The sequence below is a fragment of the Lygodium microphyllum genome, chromosome 19 (assembly GCF_053477565.2).
Source record: "Lygodium microphyllum isolate KBCC chromosome 19, Lygodium_microphyllum_v1.1.10, whole genome shotgun sequence".
Lineage (NCBI taxonomy): Eukaryota > Viridiplantae > Streptophyta > Polypodiopsida > Schizaeales > Lygodiaceae > Lygodium > Lygodium microphyllum.
In genome coordinates this window covers 87,065,726-87,078,345 of record NC_141153.1, presented here as the reverse complement: position 1 = coordinate 87,078,345, position 12,620 = coordinate 87,065,726, and the positions used below count along the sequence as shown (strand labels likewise).

The window sequence follows — 12,620 nt, the reverse complement described above, 5'->3', positions numbered from 1 at the left end:
TCTACAAAAATGGAGCTCTCTCTTTGACATCATCAATGATGCCATCAGAAGCGCTAAAAGAAAGCATTCTCTCTTTGTCATCAATGATGTCATCGAAAAACACTAAAAAGCAAGAGTCCTCTCTTTTACCCCTCTGCAAAACTATAAATTGAGGGCTTGGGGATGACCAGGGAGGGGGAACAAGAGCAATCTTGACGAGAACGAGACGTTGATCGAGAAGGAGGAGACTCTATTCCATGAGGCGAAGAGTAACAAACAAGCTCGATGGCTCGACTTCCTATCAGAATTTGACTTGGAGATCAAACATAAGCCAAGATTCACCAACAAGTTAGGAAATGCTCTAAGTCACAAAGCTAATTGAAAGCCATCAGTGTGGTAGGCAGTAACTTCCTTGAGTTAGTGAAGGAGGCTTTGGAACAAGACCAAGGCATGCACAAGATTATAGAAGAGGTGAAAGCTGACAAGACACAGCATGGCATGTATACGTTAGAGAAGGGAATTTTATTCATAGGAAAGAGATTGTACATTCCTAAGAACGTGGAACTGAAGAATGTCATTTTACATGAAGTGCATGATGGAAAATGAGGTGGACACAAGGGACAAAGCAAAACACTTGAAGTACTCAAAAAGTAGTTCTTTTGGCCAAACATGAAGGAAGAAGTCATAGACTACATCAAGACATGTCCTACTTGCCAACTCATGAAGGTACCACGTTCCAAGTACTTCAACCAATGCTAGTACCTAGCCGACCATGGGATGTCATTAGAATGGATTTCATTGTGGAGCTTCTCAAATCCCATGGTTACACCATCATCTTTGTAGTGGTGGACTATTTTTCAAAGTAAGCTCACTTGATATACCTATGAAGCCACCATTGAATGCCAAGGAGGTGGCCCACCTTTTCTTCATGTATGTTTTCAAGCTGCATGGCTTACCCTTAGACGTAGTCTGTATCCATGTTTGGTAGCTTAGTGTCTGTATCCATGTTTGGTAGCTGCAGTATGATTTGCCTATATTTGCTGACATATTCTTTCATCTTTCCCTGTGTTTGCTTGAGGTTCCTCTATTCATCTCTCACTTTGAATTTTTCCATTTTTGGAATGAAGTAGTCCTTCAATTCTTCCTGGAGTTCTTCCCACGAAAAGATGGTGTGGCCCTGCTCTTGTTCCAGCAGGTACCAACTGGTAGCGTCCTCCTCCAAGTAAATGGCTGCCACCTCCGCCTTCCTGTCTTCGGTTATTCGTGAATACTTCAAGTATTTGTCCACCTCTGCGATCCATTTCTTCAGAACCAACCCATCTCTCTCTCCCTTGTACTTGGCTGGTTGGGGCATCTTGAATTTTCCATAATCATCTCTGAACTATCACTATCTTCCTCCTCTTTACGGTGGTGCTTCTTCTCTTTCTTCTTGTCTTTCTTTTTACTTCCTAATTCTACTACTTTCTCATTCTCTTTCCTTATATCTTGCGCCCTCCTAGATGTCTCCTCTCTACCCATTCTATCCATCTCCTCTTGCATTCTGTGTCTTTTCTCCTCTTCTTGTTGTTGTATCACCCATTCTCTATAGCCCTGCTCCACTTCTAGTTTTTTCTTTCTTTCTTCCTCGTCTTCCTTCATATGCATGTTCCTCCATATTAATTCCAGCATGCCTGACATACCATCTAATTGTCTTTCTAGTCCGGCCACCTTCTCCTCTTGGGCCACTCTCCATTCTTGCCCTCTACTCTTCTTCCTCTCCTCCATTGTTGGGAGGGTGATGTTCTCCCTTTCGTCCTCCATGTGGTTGGTAGTGGTGTCGACGCGGGGAAGCCGCGTTTCACCTATAGTGGTGTGGGTCGTGTTGCAGGGAAGCCGCGTCACGTCTTCAGACGGTGGGGTGTCGAGGTTGGGGCGTCGTACCGGGGCGACGCGTCGGGGAGCGACGCGTCAGGTGTCGTTACAACTTCGATCTCTTAGGGGCACTGGATCACACGTAGAGTGAAAACAAGGCAGGGTCTTTGAATCACTACTACTCCCTATATAGGTACATTCGATAGCAACGGCATGGTATAGCTACAAATCCCTTACACGAGAGGGGAGGGGGGTTGTGCGTGTGTGTGTGGAGAATGCAAGGACGGTGGGGGTGTGGAGAAGGGATGGGCAGCTTGCTAAAGGCGTACACGCGCACACTGCTGCCGTTCACAAGTATCGCTTGCGTTCCCACGACGTTACTGTATTCTGTCAGTTCTTATTTCTCTGTCACGCCCGCCATAGCCGAGGTTGAGTTCGTGTTCGTGAATTCTCTGAGCAGATTGAGAAATGATTGCTGCTGTGAAGCCACGAAGCTTGTCACATGACCCTATCCCGTGCCATCAGGCGTTCTTTCGAGGAGCCCATCGACAAGAACCGCTTGCGTCCACCGCAAATCCTTTCTTTGCGAGGTCGCCAGGTCCATCTTTTTTTCTGTCTCGCTCGGCTATTGCTGCATAGCTGGTGTACGTAAGGTGTGAATTTAGCCATCATGTGTTTTTCTCTTCTGCAGATGAGTTCAGCATCTGAGCTCTAGGATATGTAAGGCGTGAATTTTGCAATTTCTGATCTTATCAGTGAAAAACAGTAAAAGAGAATGTGAGTTCCAGGGGTGAATTTTGCGATATCTTAATTTATCAGTGAGAAAAAACAGCAGAGAATGTGAGTTCCAACGGTGAATTTTGCAATATCTGATTTTATCAATGAGAAAAAAAGTAGGGAATACGATTTCCAGGGGTGAAATGGTTTTCACAATAAGTGGGCACCTACGTTTTTCTGTGTGATGCATATGTCGGAGAATGTCAGTTCTAGAAATTATAAGATGCAAGTTTTCTGCATTAAGTTGAATGCTTGTGTGTTCCTTTTTGTTACATGAGTTGATGATCATGTGAGCTGTTGGTTTTTTGGTGCATTATTCAGCAATGTCTAGATCAGAGACAGCAACAAGAGGCTGCTGCCCCCCTCTTCAGCAGTTCTTCCTCGAACAATGTCCTCCTGCAGTTCTACTTGAAGCGCGGATATTTTCGGGCTGCATACGATTTGTTCACCTCAATTCACAAGGATGTACAGTCCTGGAATCTCATGATCTCTGTGTTCGCTCGGCTTGAGAACAATGCAGAGGCTTTCTACTTCTTCTTCCAGATGATGCAAGAAAGTATCATCCCCAATCGGTTTGTCTTTGGTAGCATCTTATCTGCATGTGCCAACAACCACACAATGACGCTTCAAGGGAAGTGGATGCATGCCCTTGTGCAGGCAGGCCAGTATACAAATGATGTGGTCATCCAAACAGCCCTTGTCAACATGTACGGCAAATTGGGTGATGTTGTAACCGCGCACACCATCTTTAATGACAATCAGAAACAAGACATTGCTTTGTGGAATGCTATGTTGTCTGCATATTCACAGCACGGGCTGTGCAAAGAGACCCTAGTACTTATGGCATTTATGCAGCAGCAGGCAGTCTTGCCTAATGATATTACTTATGTTGCTATGTTATCAGCTTGTTCTGATGACTCATTCCTACTCAAATGTAAACAATTGCATGCTTGCATTCAAACAATTCAGGACAATTTATCCATCATTATTGGCACTGCTCTTATCACTGCATATAGTAAATGCAATGACTTGAATAGCACACATGACATTTTTTCAACCATGTCCCAACATGATCTTGTTTTGTGGAATGCTATGATTGCTGGGTGTGTTCGTAATCAGAATTGTGAGGATGCTTTTCAGCTTCTCTCTCAACTGCAGCATGAAGGTGTGATACCCAATAAGATTACTTGCACGTGTCTTTTGGAAGCATGCATAACTTACAGGCATTTCGGCAAGTGCAAAATAATTCATACACTCATGGCAGGGCTAAGGTTGGAATTTGATACTGCTGTCGGAGCTGCCCTTGTCAACATGTACAGTGAGTGTGGAAGCCTTGGTGATGCTCTACATCATTTTGAGAGGATGCCCAAGCAAGATGTTATGTTATACAATACCATGATTGCAGCGTTTGTGAAATATAAACAAGTTACAGATGTTATGAAGCTCTACCTGCTCATGGAGAAAGAAGGAATTTCCCCGGATAGAGTGACATTTATAACCGTCTTACCTTCTTTTGTCACCAAGTTGGACTTAGCTTTAGGTAGACAAGTACATGGTCATGCAACACGTAGTGGACTTGATCTGGATCTTGCCATAGCGAACGCACTTGTGAATATGTATGGAAAATGTGGCAGCTTTGAGGATGCAGTAGTTGTGTTTGGTGCAATGCCTTGCCATGATAGTACAACATTTGTTAACATGCTGTCTAGCTATACCAATCAAGCATCTTTGTTTGAAGGGAAAAAGCTACATGCATGCATGAATACTAGTGGGATGGAGGTTAATGTCAATGTAGGCAATGCCCTGATCAATATGTATGGCAAATGTGGTGGGTTGGAGGATGCTTGGGGGGTGTTTAAAAACATGCAACAAAGAAATGATGTTACTTGGAGCTCTATGATTACTGCATATGCCCAACATGGAAATGCTAGGGAAGTTTTGTCTTTGTTTGCCCAAATGCACACAGAGAGTCTTACAATAGAGAATGCTGCTTATGTTAGTGTACTTAATGCATGTAGCCATAGTGGCCTTTGGGACGAGGCTTGTGTGTGTTTCCTTTCTATCATTAATAGAAGAGGTGCACATGATGTGGAGCATTATAATTGCTTGATCGATCTACTAGGAAGGTGTGGACAATTGGGTGATGCAGAGGACTTATTGAATGCCATGCCATTTCAACCCACTAGTGTTTCATGGTTGGCTCTACTAGGTGCATGTCAAATTCATTTTGATGTGGAGCGCGGAGATCACATTGCCTTGCACATTCTTGAACTAGATCCCAATGATGTTATAGCATATGTAATCCTTTCAAACATTTATGTTACAATGTAATGAACTAGGGAGTGGTATAGAAAGAGTATACCAGGTTGCACAATAGTTTTTGTATTATACTTCTTTTGTGTATTTTGTGTCACTAGAGTTCTTTATAGAGCCATTTTATATCTACACTTTACCTTGGGAAGTGTGTTTATTAATTTGTATCGTTTATTTGGAAAAGTGAAAATATGATTTTAAAATAAAATGTCATAAGCTAGTAATGAAGTATTTGGCACTTTGGTAGAGACGGGAGTCGTTTAGAGGTCATTAGTCTCATACGAGTAAATTAATTGCACATATCAAAGTTAAAAGTAGTGCACAACCATATTTCCTCTCTCGATGTAGCTCTATGCATGAGAGGTGGCACCAACAATCATTACCAACTCCTCTTCTGTGTTTGAAGATGCACTTTAAGGAGATGGAACATGTCAAGAAACACAAACAAAAAAGAAGAATGATGAATGACGAACATTGAATTGTGCTAATACAGTGGAGCAGAGCTTTGAGATTATTGCATTATCTTGGTTGATCAAGGGGTACTTCTTGGAAGGGACTTGCATTGTGAAGGGAGCGAAACATAGTCCTTTGGGTGGATGTGTCTTTGAGGAAAATAGTTGCTCTATGGAGGGAGTGACATGTAGTTCTTTTAGTGGAATGTCAGAGTAGACACTAGAAGCTGGATATCAGTAGAGGAAAGTTAACTGCAGTCCTTGGAGCTGTGGAAGGTGAAAGATATGCTAAGATATATCCATGATGATGGTTGTTGTCAAGGCGATTGTTGGGCATTCCTTCAGGAGCGAAGAGAATATGAAAACATAGGTATTCGATGTAGGGTTGATATAGAGCATGTAACCTGCTATAAACGGCTTGACTTTGCTACACACACCCTCCATAAAGTGGATGATGGCTAGGAACTGTCACTTGGATGCTGAGGTGGAAAAACAAGCTAGAAACACACAGTAATGATGAAGATTATATGGGTTTAGTAAGTTGAGTGAAACCAGCAAACACAACACTGGGAATGATGAATAATAGGTTGTTGAGTTGAAATTGTTGGTTAGGCAACTCCTTTGACAAGGCAATGGGATGGGAAATTGCTAAATCAATGTAGTAGCAAATCAACTCCAAATGGCAACACATGAGCCACTTCCTTAGGAAGCATACACCATGTAGCAGAGAGGTGAAGTTGATCAACAATCGATGAAGCAGGAGACTGATTCAAGAATGAGTGTGGTGTGTAGAGTGATGAATTCCCATGCCCTATTTATAAGCACACGAGTCACAAAATTGTCTAGGGTGGTGCCTCAACTCTCTTGGGTGGCACCCTAACACTAATAAATGATACAAATAAAGCCTTTTTGGATTGTAAATGTAAAGCAAAATAGGAATTAATGGAACACAATGAGCTTATTGGCTTTGGTATCGCAACAACGATGAAGATAGAGAGTGTGGAGGATAGTGGAGGCATAATCAATAGCTTTGATCTTATTACTTCTTCCCATAAATGAAAGAGGAGTGATGTTGATGCGGCATATAGTGTTTCCCCAACGAGCAAGCAACAAATCAATGAATGAAAGAGGAGTAATGTTGATGCAACATGCGGTGTTTCCCCAACAAGTAAGTAGCAAATCAATGCTTTAGCTCTAGATGTTCATTCACTTGAATCGTGGGAGGACTTCAAACTACATGTAGAAGCAAACCCCCAGTTGTTGGTGTTAGACCGTGTGGCTCTTGCGTTGTAGAAAAATATGGAGAAAAAACTCAAAGACTTGGTAAGAAAGGTGGTATTGGACATGGATAAGGTTTGTGTAAATTTCCTCCACTTCAATTTAAAATTTTTGCTAATACCATGCTAAGTTTAATGGAGTGGTTGATTAGATTTATTATGGTGGGAAGGGATGCTTGAGATTTTATTTAATACCAAGGAAGTTGTTGAGAAGATATTGGGACACGGTGTTTACTTATGGGGTCTAGACTTGGTTTACATCATGGATTGTCAACCGTAGGAGCTTGGGGAAAGACCGCATTAGAATGGATTACCTTATGTGGGTTGACATATTGTATCTCCCCTACATACTTGTGGAATATGCTGCTTGACATTGCCACATGCTTGCTAGTTTTTCATGATCGATAGCAAGAGAAGAGTGTTTTTCAATCATCCCAAGGTGTTGGAAAAATAGGAATCAATCTCTACCCCCCCCCCCCCCCCCCCCTCACGCTCTCTCTCATTGTGCAAGCTCTGTTTTACAGTAGATCAAATTTAGAGTTTGCTATTTACAACAAATGAGTGGATAGGATTTGTAGAATTAGTCATTTTGCACTTGGAATTGCTTGTTGCTAAAGACATTCCAAACAAAACCTCCAAATTTCCCCTTATTTTGGTTGCCAAATCATTGAAGATTTGGGCTAGGCATTTGAGTAAATACATTCAAACATGCATATTTTAATTTTTAGCAAGTAAAATCATTAAATTCAGCATCCAATCTCATGGCAAATGCACATTAGAGATTAGGGTTTATTGACAGTAAGTTTACAAGTTTGAATTACTTCAAGTTGATAGTAGATTGAAGGTGCATTAGTTAGGGAAAAGCTCTAAGATAGTTGGACAATCAAGGTTGAGTCTTATTCAATGAATGGGATCAATCTGAGACTAGGATCCACATGAATTCCTCATTAATTGTAGTGTATGTTAGCAGTGAGAGACCATGGATGCATTTTTCAATGTCCTGTTGGTCAATATTTGAGAGATTTCATCTTTGTATGCTTGAAGACACACTAGTTTGAGTGTGCAATCAAGACATTGAAGAGCCAAGCATGTGAGGAATCATTAGCAAAAGAGTGTTGGACAGCCATGCAGGAGTGGTTTGTGTAACGTCTTGTCTTCAATATTAAAGAAATATCGTAAGGGGGCACTCCCCTTAAGGGTCAATCTAGTGTCGTCTATTGCATAATGATGTTTTAGATCTTAGATTCTTTCTATTATTATTTTCTTTACTGAATTGAATTGTGTGTGTTATTTATTTCCTTTATTGCATTGGATTGTGTGTGTGTGTGTGTGTGTGTGTGTGTGTGTGTGTGTGTGTGTGTGTGTGTGTGTGTGTGTGTGTGTGTGTGTGTGTGTGTGTGTGTGTGTGTGTGTGTGTGTGTGTGTGTGTGTGTGTGTGTGTGTGTGTGTGTGTGTGTGTGTGTGTGTGTGTGTGTGTGTGTGTGTGTGTGTGTGTGTGTGTGTGTGTGTGTGTGTGTGTGTGTGTGTGTGTGTGTGTGTGTGTGTGTGTGTGTGTGTGTGTGTGTGTGTGTGTGTGTGTGTGTGTGTGTGTGTGTGTGTGTGTGTGTGTGTGTGTGTGTGTGTGTGTGTGTGTGTGTGTGTGTGTGTGTGTGTGTGTGTAGGCCAATTTCACAATTCTATTGCTACACAGAGACATCACAATTTTTGGTTTGCTATAATTCAGGGTACAATGATAAATTTCTAAAAATTTAGCTAAGATATTGCATAGAGGGAATGAAATGCAAGTGATGAGGACTCATTGTCCTCTGTTGAAGAGTAGTCATTACATAGTCTAGGTTCAATTGAAGATCATCTCAATGTTGACAGCATCACAATAATTCAATTGATACTACACATATGAATGTCTCTCCTTCTAGTGGAACTTCTAAGTCACTAAACAAGGATGACAAAAATGCAATGCTTCGGGTGCAATTGATGAATGTTGTGAGTGTATTGGCACATGTTGTCCAACATCCAAAATTATTGAATGTCATGCTTAGATCTTAAAAGTCAAAGCACACGAAGAAATATTCAAATTCAAGACATGCTAGAAGAGCACATGGGTAGTCACCTCAATCCATCCATTTTTAACTGGTAATAGCCCAATGGCTCCAATTCAATAGTCTATACATGGGCATGGTGCTAGTATGTATGTAGAAGGGAATAATTTTCAGCATGCATTTGGTGGGTAGCCAACTATGCAACGACTATCTGCACATACATGTTATTTCAAAGGTGGTTCAATATTCCAAGCCATGGATGGCAATGCATCAAGTGGTCTTAGTAGGCAAGGAACTTATGGTGCTGGGTTTACATCCTAGTTTGCAACAATTACAAGGTAATGTCTTTGGTTGTGCACAATTGGGAATGCAACATGGCATGTATGGAAATATTGGCATACAACTAGGGTTGCAATTAGGCTTGTGTGGATATGTGGAAGGCCTTGCAGGGCAGTATGAAAAGCAAAATTTGGAGACTAGTCGTAATAACCCAAGCATGGATGTGGATGATGCAAATGGATAAGAAGGCCAAGAACAAAACAAGAAGAAGTAGGTTCAACATTTGGAATCTTCCTTGGTCTTTGACACATATTCAAAGAAGCCTAAATGCCCACACTATGGGAAGGGTGTCCATCTTGAGAAGAAGTGTTGGAAGAAATATTCTCACTTTTGTTTGAGAGAAAAGGATGGAGCTAAAACATCTAAGCCCTCCTCTACTTCTTCACCAACTATTACATGCATATATATTCATTCACATCCATGAAATGGAGGAGTCTTCTTCATTGTCTTTAGAGAGTCCTTAGCTTATTAACAACAGTGCTTTGAGTCATATGACTCCTCAATTAGATTTATTGCAGGATCCTTGTCCCCATCAAAGGGTGTAGTGAATGTTGGTGACATTTTTTTGGTGCCTATTAGTGGCATTTGCACTTTGATACTATTGTTGACTATCCATTGAGCATTGTTTCAAAAGTCCTACATGTTTTGGACTCAAGCTTCCCACTCTTCTCAATTCATGGCCTTACTACACTCAATACTTAAGTTCTCTTCATCAGCGTGCAAGCCATCTTTATTGAAAATTCCTCTTCAAAAGCCATTTTAGTGATAGGTTGGTAGGAGAGGGTGCTCTTTAGGCTTCAATCCTTTTATGTTGTGTAGGGTTCTCCAAGACACTTGTCCCTTGACGCACTCATTCTCGGTTGTGCAATGTCTATCCACAAGCTCCATCCCATCCCCCACCGTCTCCTCTAGCAGTTCCCCCATATGTCCTTTCAGCAAGAGTGATATTGATGATGTATCTGTGGATTCCTTGGCCACTTGTGTTGGAGAGGAGGGTTCCTAAGACCATGAGGATTTTCTTCATCAATGAACTGCATTGATGGACTTCAAAAGCTTTGGCACTTCTTTTGCCACCCTTGGATCCATTCCATATTCTTTGGACTTCAATCACATCCAAGATTTTAGAGGTGGTGCTAGCAGCTCTGTGTGTCTTGAACAATCGTCTCGTTCTTGTGACCCTCAGTCACTCAGCTGGTACACAAATCGGATGTCGTATGCGTACGTAGCGAGCACCGGAAGGTCCCCAAGAACAAAGAACTCTACTTTAAGCTCAAAATTCAAGAGAATAGACTTGCACGACATGAGGCAAAAAGACCAATTGGGTACAATCTCCCCCATGCCTTGTGTGAGTGCTCTACAAAGCATGTATTTAATATTTTATTCATCTCCAAGCTCAAAAATGGCCCAATTTTACAACTAGCATACTTTAGCTTTTGTGTTTGCTTTTGTCTAAATAAAGAATATTTAAATCGTGCGTCCATGCGCATATAAAATAATAAATATATGTCAAGCACTTCAATAAATAAGTGCACCAAAATAAATATTAGTGCCACGCCTAAGATGCTCGTCCATTAAAAATGATAAATTATTCTAAATAACTTGAATACATGCTATCGCCAGTGCTTCCTAGCGCCACCGCCGCTTGCTCTACACATCAACTGAAGCATTCACAATTGTTAGAAAATAATAAAATTAAACCAACAAAAGTGAATACCTAGCAGTCTTTAGCTACAAATTAAATAAATAGATTGAAACTCTGTCCTAACCTTTATTTAATACGAGTGCGCACTCTAAACTCATAAACGTCCATTAATTTAAATATGTATTTTGCGGAATCACCCGTTATGGAATCACCCACTTGCACATTAAATTAACATGACGCCCAAAAAGGACATGTGTCCCCGTCAACTTTTCGCACAAGGAATCCACCTTGTGTACGAGCCTCGGCAAATAAATATAATTTTATGGAATCCACTGTAAAACCTCACGGAATTCACCACGGAATAGGCCTCCTGGCATTATACCCCCGGGGTGGGATAGCAATTGTCCTCAATTGCTATTAGCTCAATGTGGAGCGAGCAGTGAGGAGTAAGAACTTAGGCCATGAGAGTGCATCCATTGGGCCTCTTCAACAGGATGATTTTTAAATTTCACTAAATATCTAGAATATCTATGGCCAGTTCTAGTGGTCAAATAATCAGTGTCTAAAATAGTTTTAGGCTCAAGGATTTCAGTTTCTTCTTCTAACAAAGGAGGATTTTCATAGACAGGGTGGACAGGTAACTGGCCTTTGAAAGGTCACAACAAACTGAAATGAAAAGTATTGTGGATTTTCCAGTGTTGGGATAGTTCTAATTTAAAGGCATTGTCATTTATTTTGTGAATGATTTTGAAAGTCCATAAAATCTAGGAGCTAATTTGACAACAAGGTGTTTCTCAACACTTCGTAATCTTCGCTTTTCAATGCGTAACCAAACATAATCATCAACTGTGAAATTTATAGCTTTTCTTTTCTTATTAGCTTGTTTTGTGTATGATTGCTGGGCTTTCGCAATCGTGTCTTTGACTTCATCAAAAATAGTAGCATGCATATTGGCAATATCATCAGCAACTTTAACTTTGTTTGACAATGAAGTAATAGGTGTAGGCAATCTATGCCCATAAATGATTTCAAAAAGTGTTTTCCGTGTAGCTATATGTGGAGTATTATTATAAGCAAACTGAAGTAAATGCATGTGTGTATCCCATGTTTGTGGTTTTAAAATTGTGTATGCACGTAAAAGATCCAAGATTCTACTGTTTGTAGCTTCTGTTTGCCCATTTGTTTTAGGATGAAATGCATAAACTCTTTGACAAATTATACATTCAGTTACAAAGTTAGAAACGTCATATTCCATCTGTAGTAGCCAGTAAAAATCTTCAATTAATGTACGTAAAGTGGAAATGATACCTCTATGGCCTTGATATGGGGAACAATGAATTTCGTGCAACACAAATGATCTAAATAGAACAGTTACACATAACCATTTCTCATAAAACATAAATCCATCAGCATAAGACAATGAATCAATTGGAATCCAATTATTTGTAATTAATTTATTTCAATCAGCTTGAAAACTAGGGCCTTGATCATAGGTATCTTTCATAGGAATAAGGGAATCAAAAGATGTCACAAAAATATTATGAATAGTTGGTCTTCTACTCAAGGCATCAGCAACAACATTTTCTTTTCCAGGTTAATATTGGATAAGTGGATGAAAACTTTGAATAAAAGCAGCCCATTTAATGTGACGGTCAGAGATTTGTGACTGACTAAGGAGATGTTTGATACTTTGTTGGTCAAATTTGATCATGAATTTAGATCCCATTAAATAGTGTTTCCATTGTCGTAAAGCTTGTACTACAGCTAGCAATTCCTTATCATAGGTAGAATACTTAAGTTCAGAGGGTTTAAGTTTGCAGCTAAAATGCCAGGGAAATTGCGACCACTTGACATTCCCCAAATGAAATGGGAATTCATTAGTATAGATTTTGTTGTTGGCATGTCCCAAGTTCAGGGAGGATACAACTCCATTATGGTTGTGGTTGATATG

General features: G+C 40.4%; 1 protein-coding gene across 6 annotated transcripts; it reads left to right on the top strand.

Annotated features, from left to right (window-relative positions):
* The first annotated feature begins 2,087 nt into the window (after positions 1 to 2,087).
* Positions 2,088 to 5,013, top strand: LOC148020125 (pentatricopeptide repeat-containing protein At4g13650-like). 6 transcript variants are annotated; one of them, XM_087700411.1, is made up of 3 exons: positions 2,088 to 2,420; positions 2,522 to 2,607; positions 2,929 to 5,013. In XM_087700411.1, exon 3 carries the CDS (start codon positions 3,091 to 3,093, stop codon positions 4,936 to 4,938), a length of 1,848 nt encoding a protein of 615 aa, XP_087556537.1. In that variant the 5' UTR covers positions 2,088 to 2,420; positions 2,522 to 2,607; positions 2,929 to 3,090; the 3' UTR covers positions 4,939 to 5,013. The 6 variants fall into 6 exon arrangements, with proteins under 6 accessions (XP_087556537.1, XP_087556536.1, XP_087556538.1 ...); XM_087700410.1 differs by having other exon boundaries at positions 2,088 to 2,428; XM_087700408.1 differs by lacking the exon at positions 2,522 to 2,607 and having other exon boundaries at positions 2,091 to 2,184; positions 2,291 to 2,428.
* The last annotated feature ends 7,607 nt before the right edge of the window (positions 5,014 to 12,620 follow it).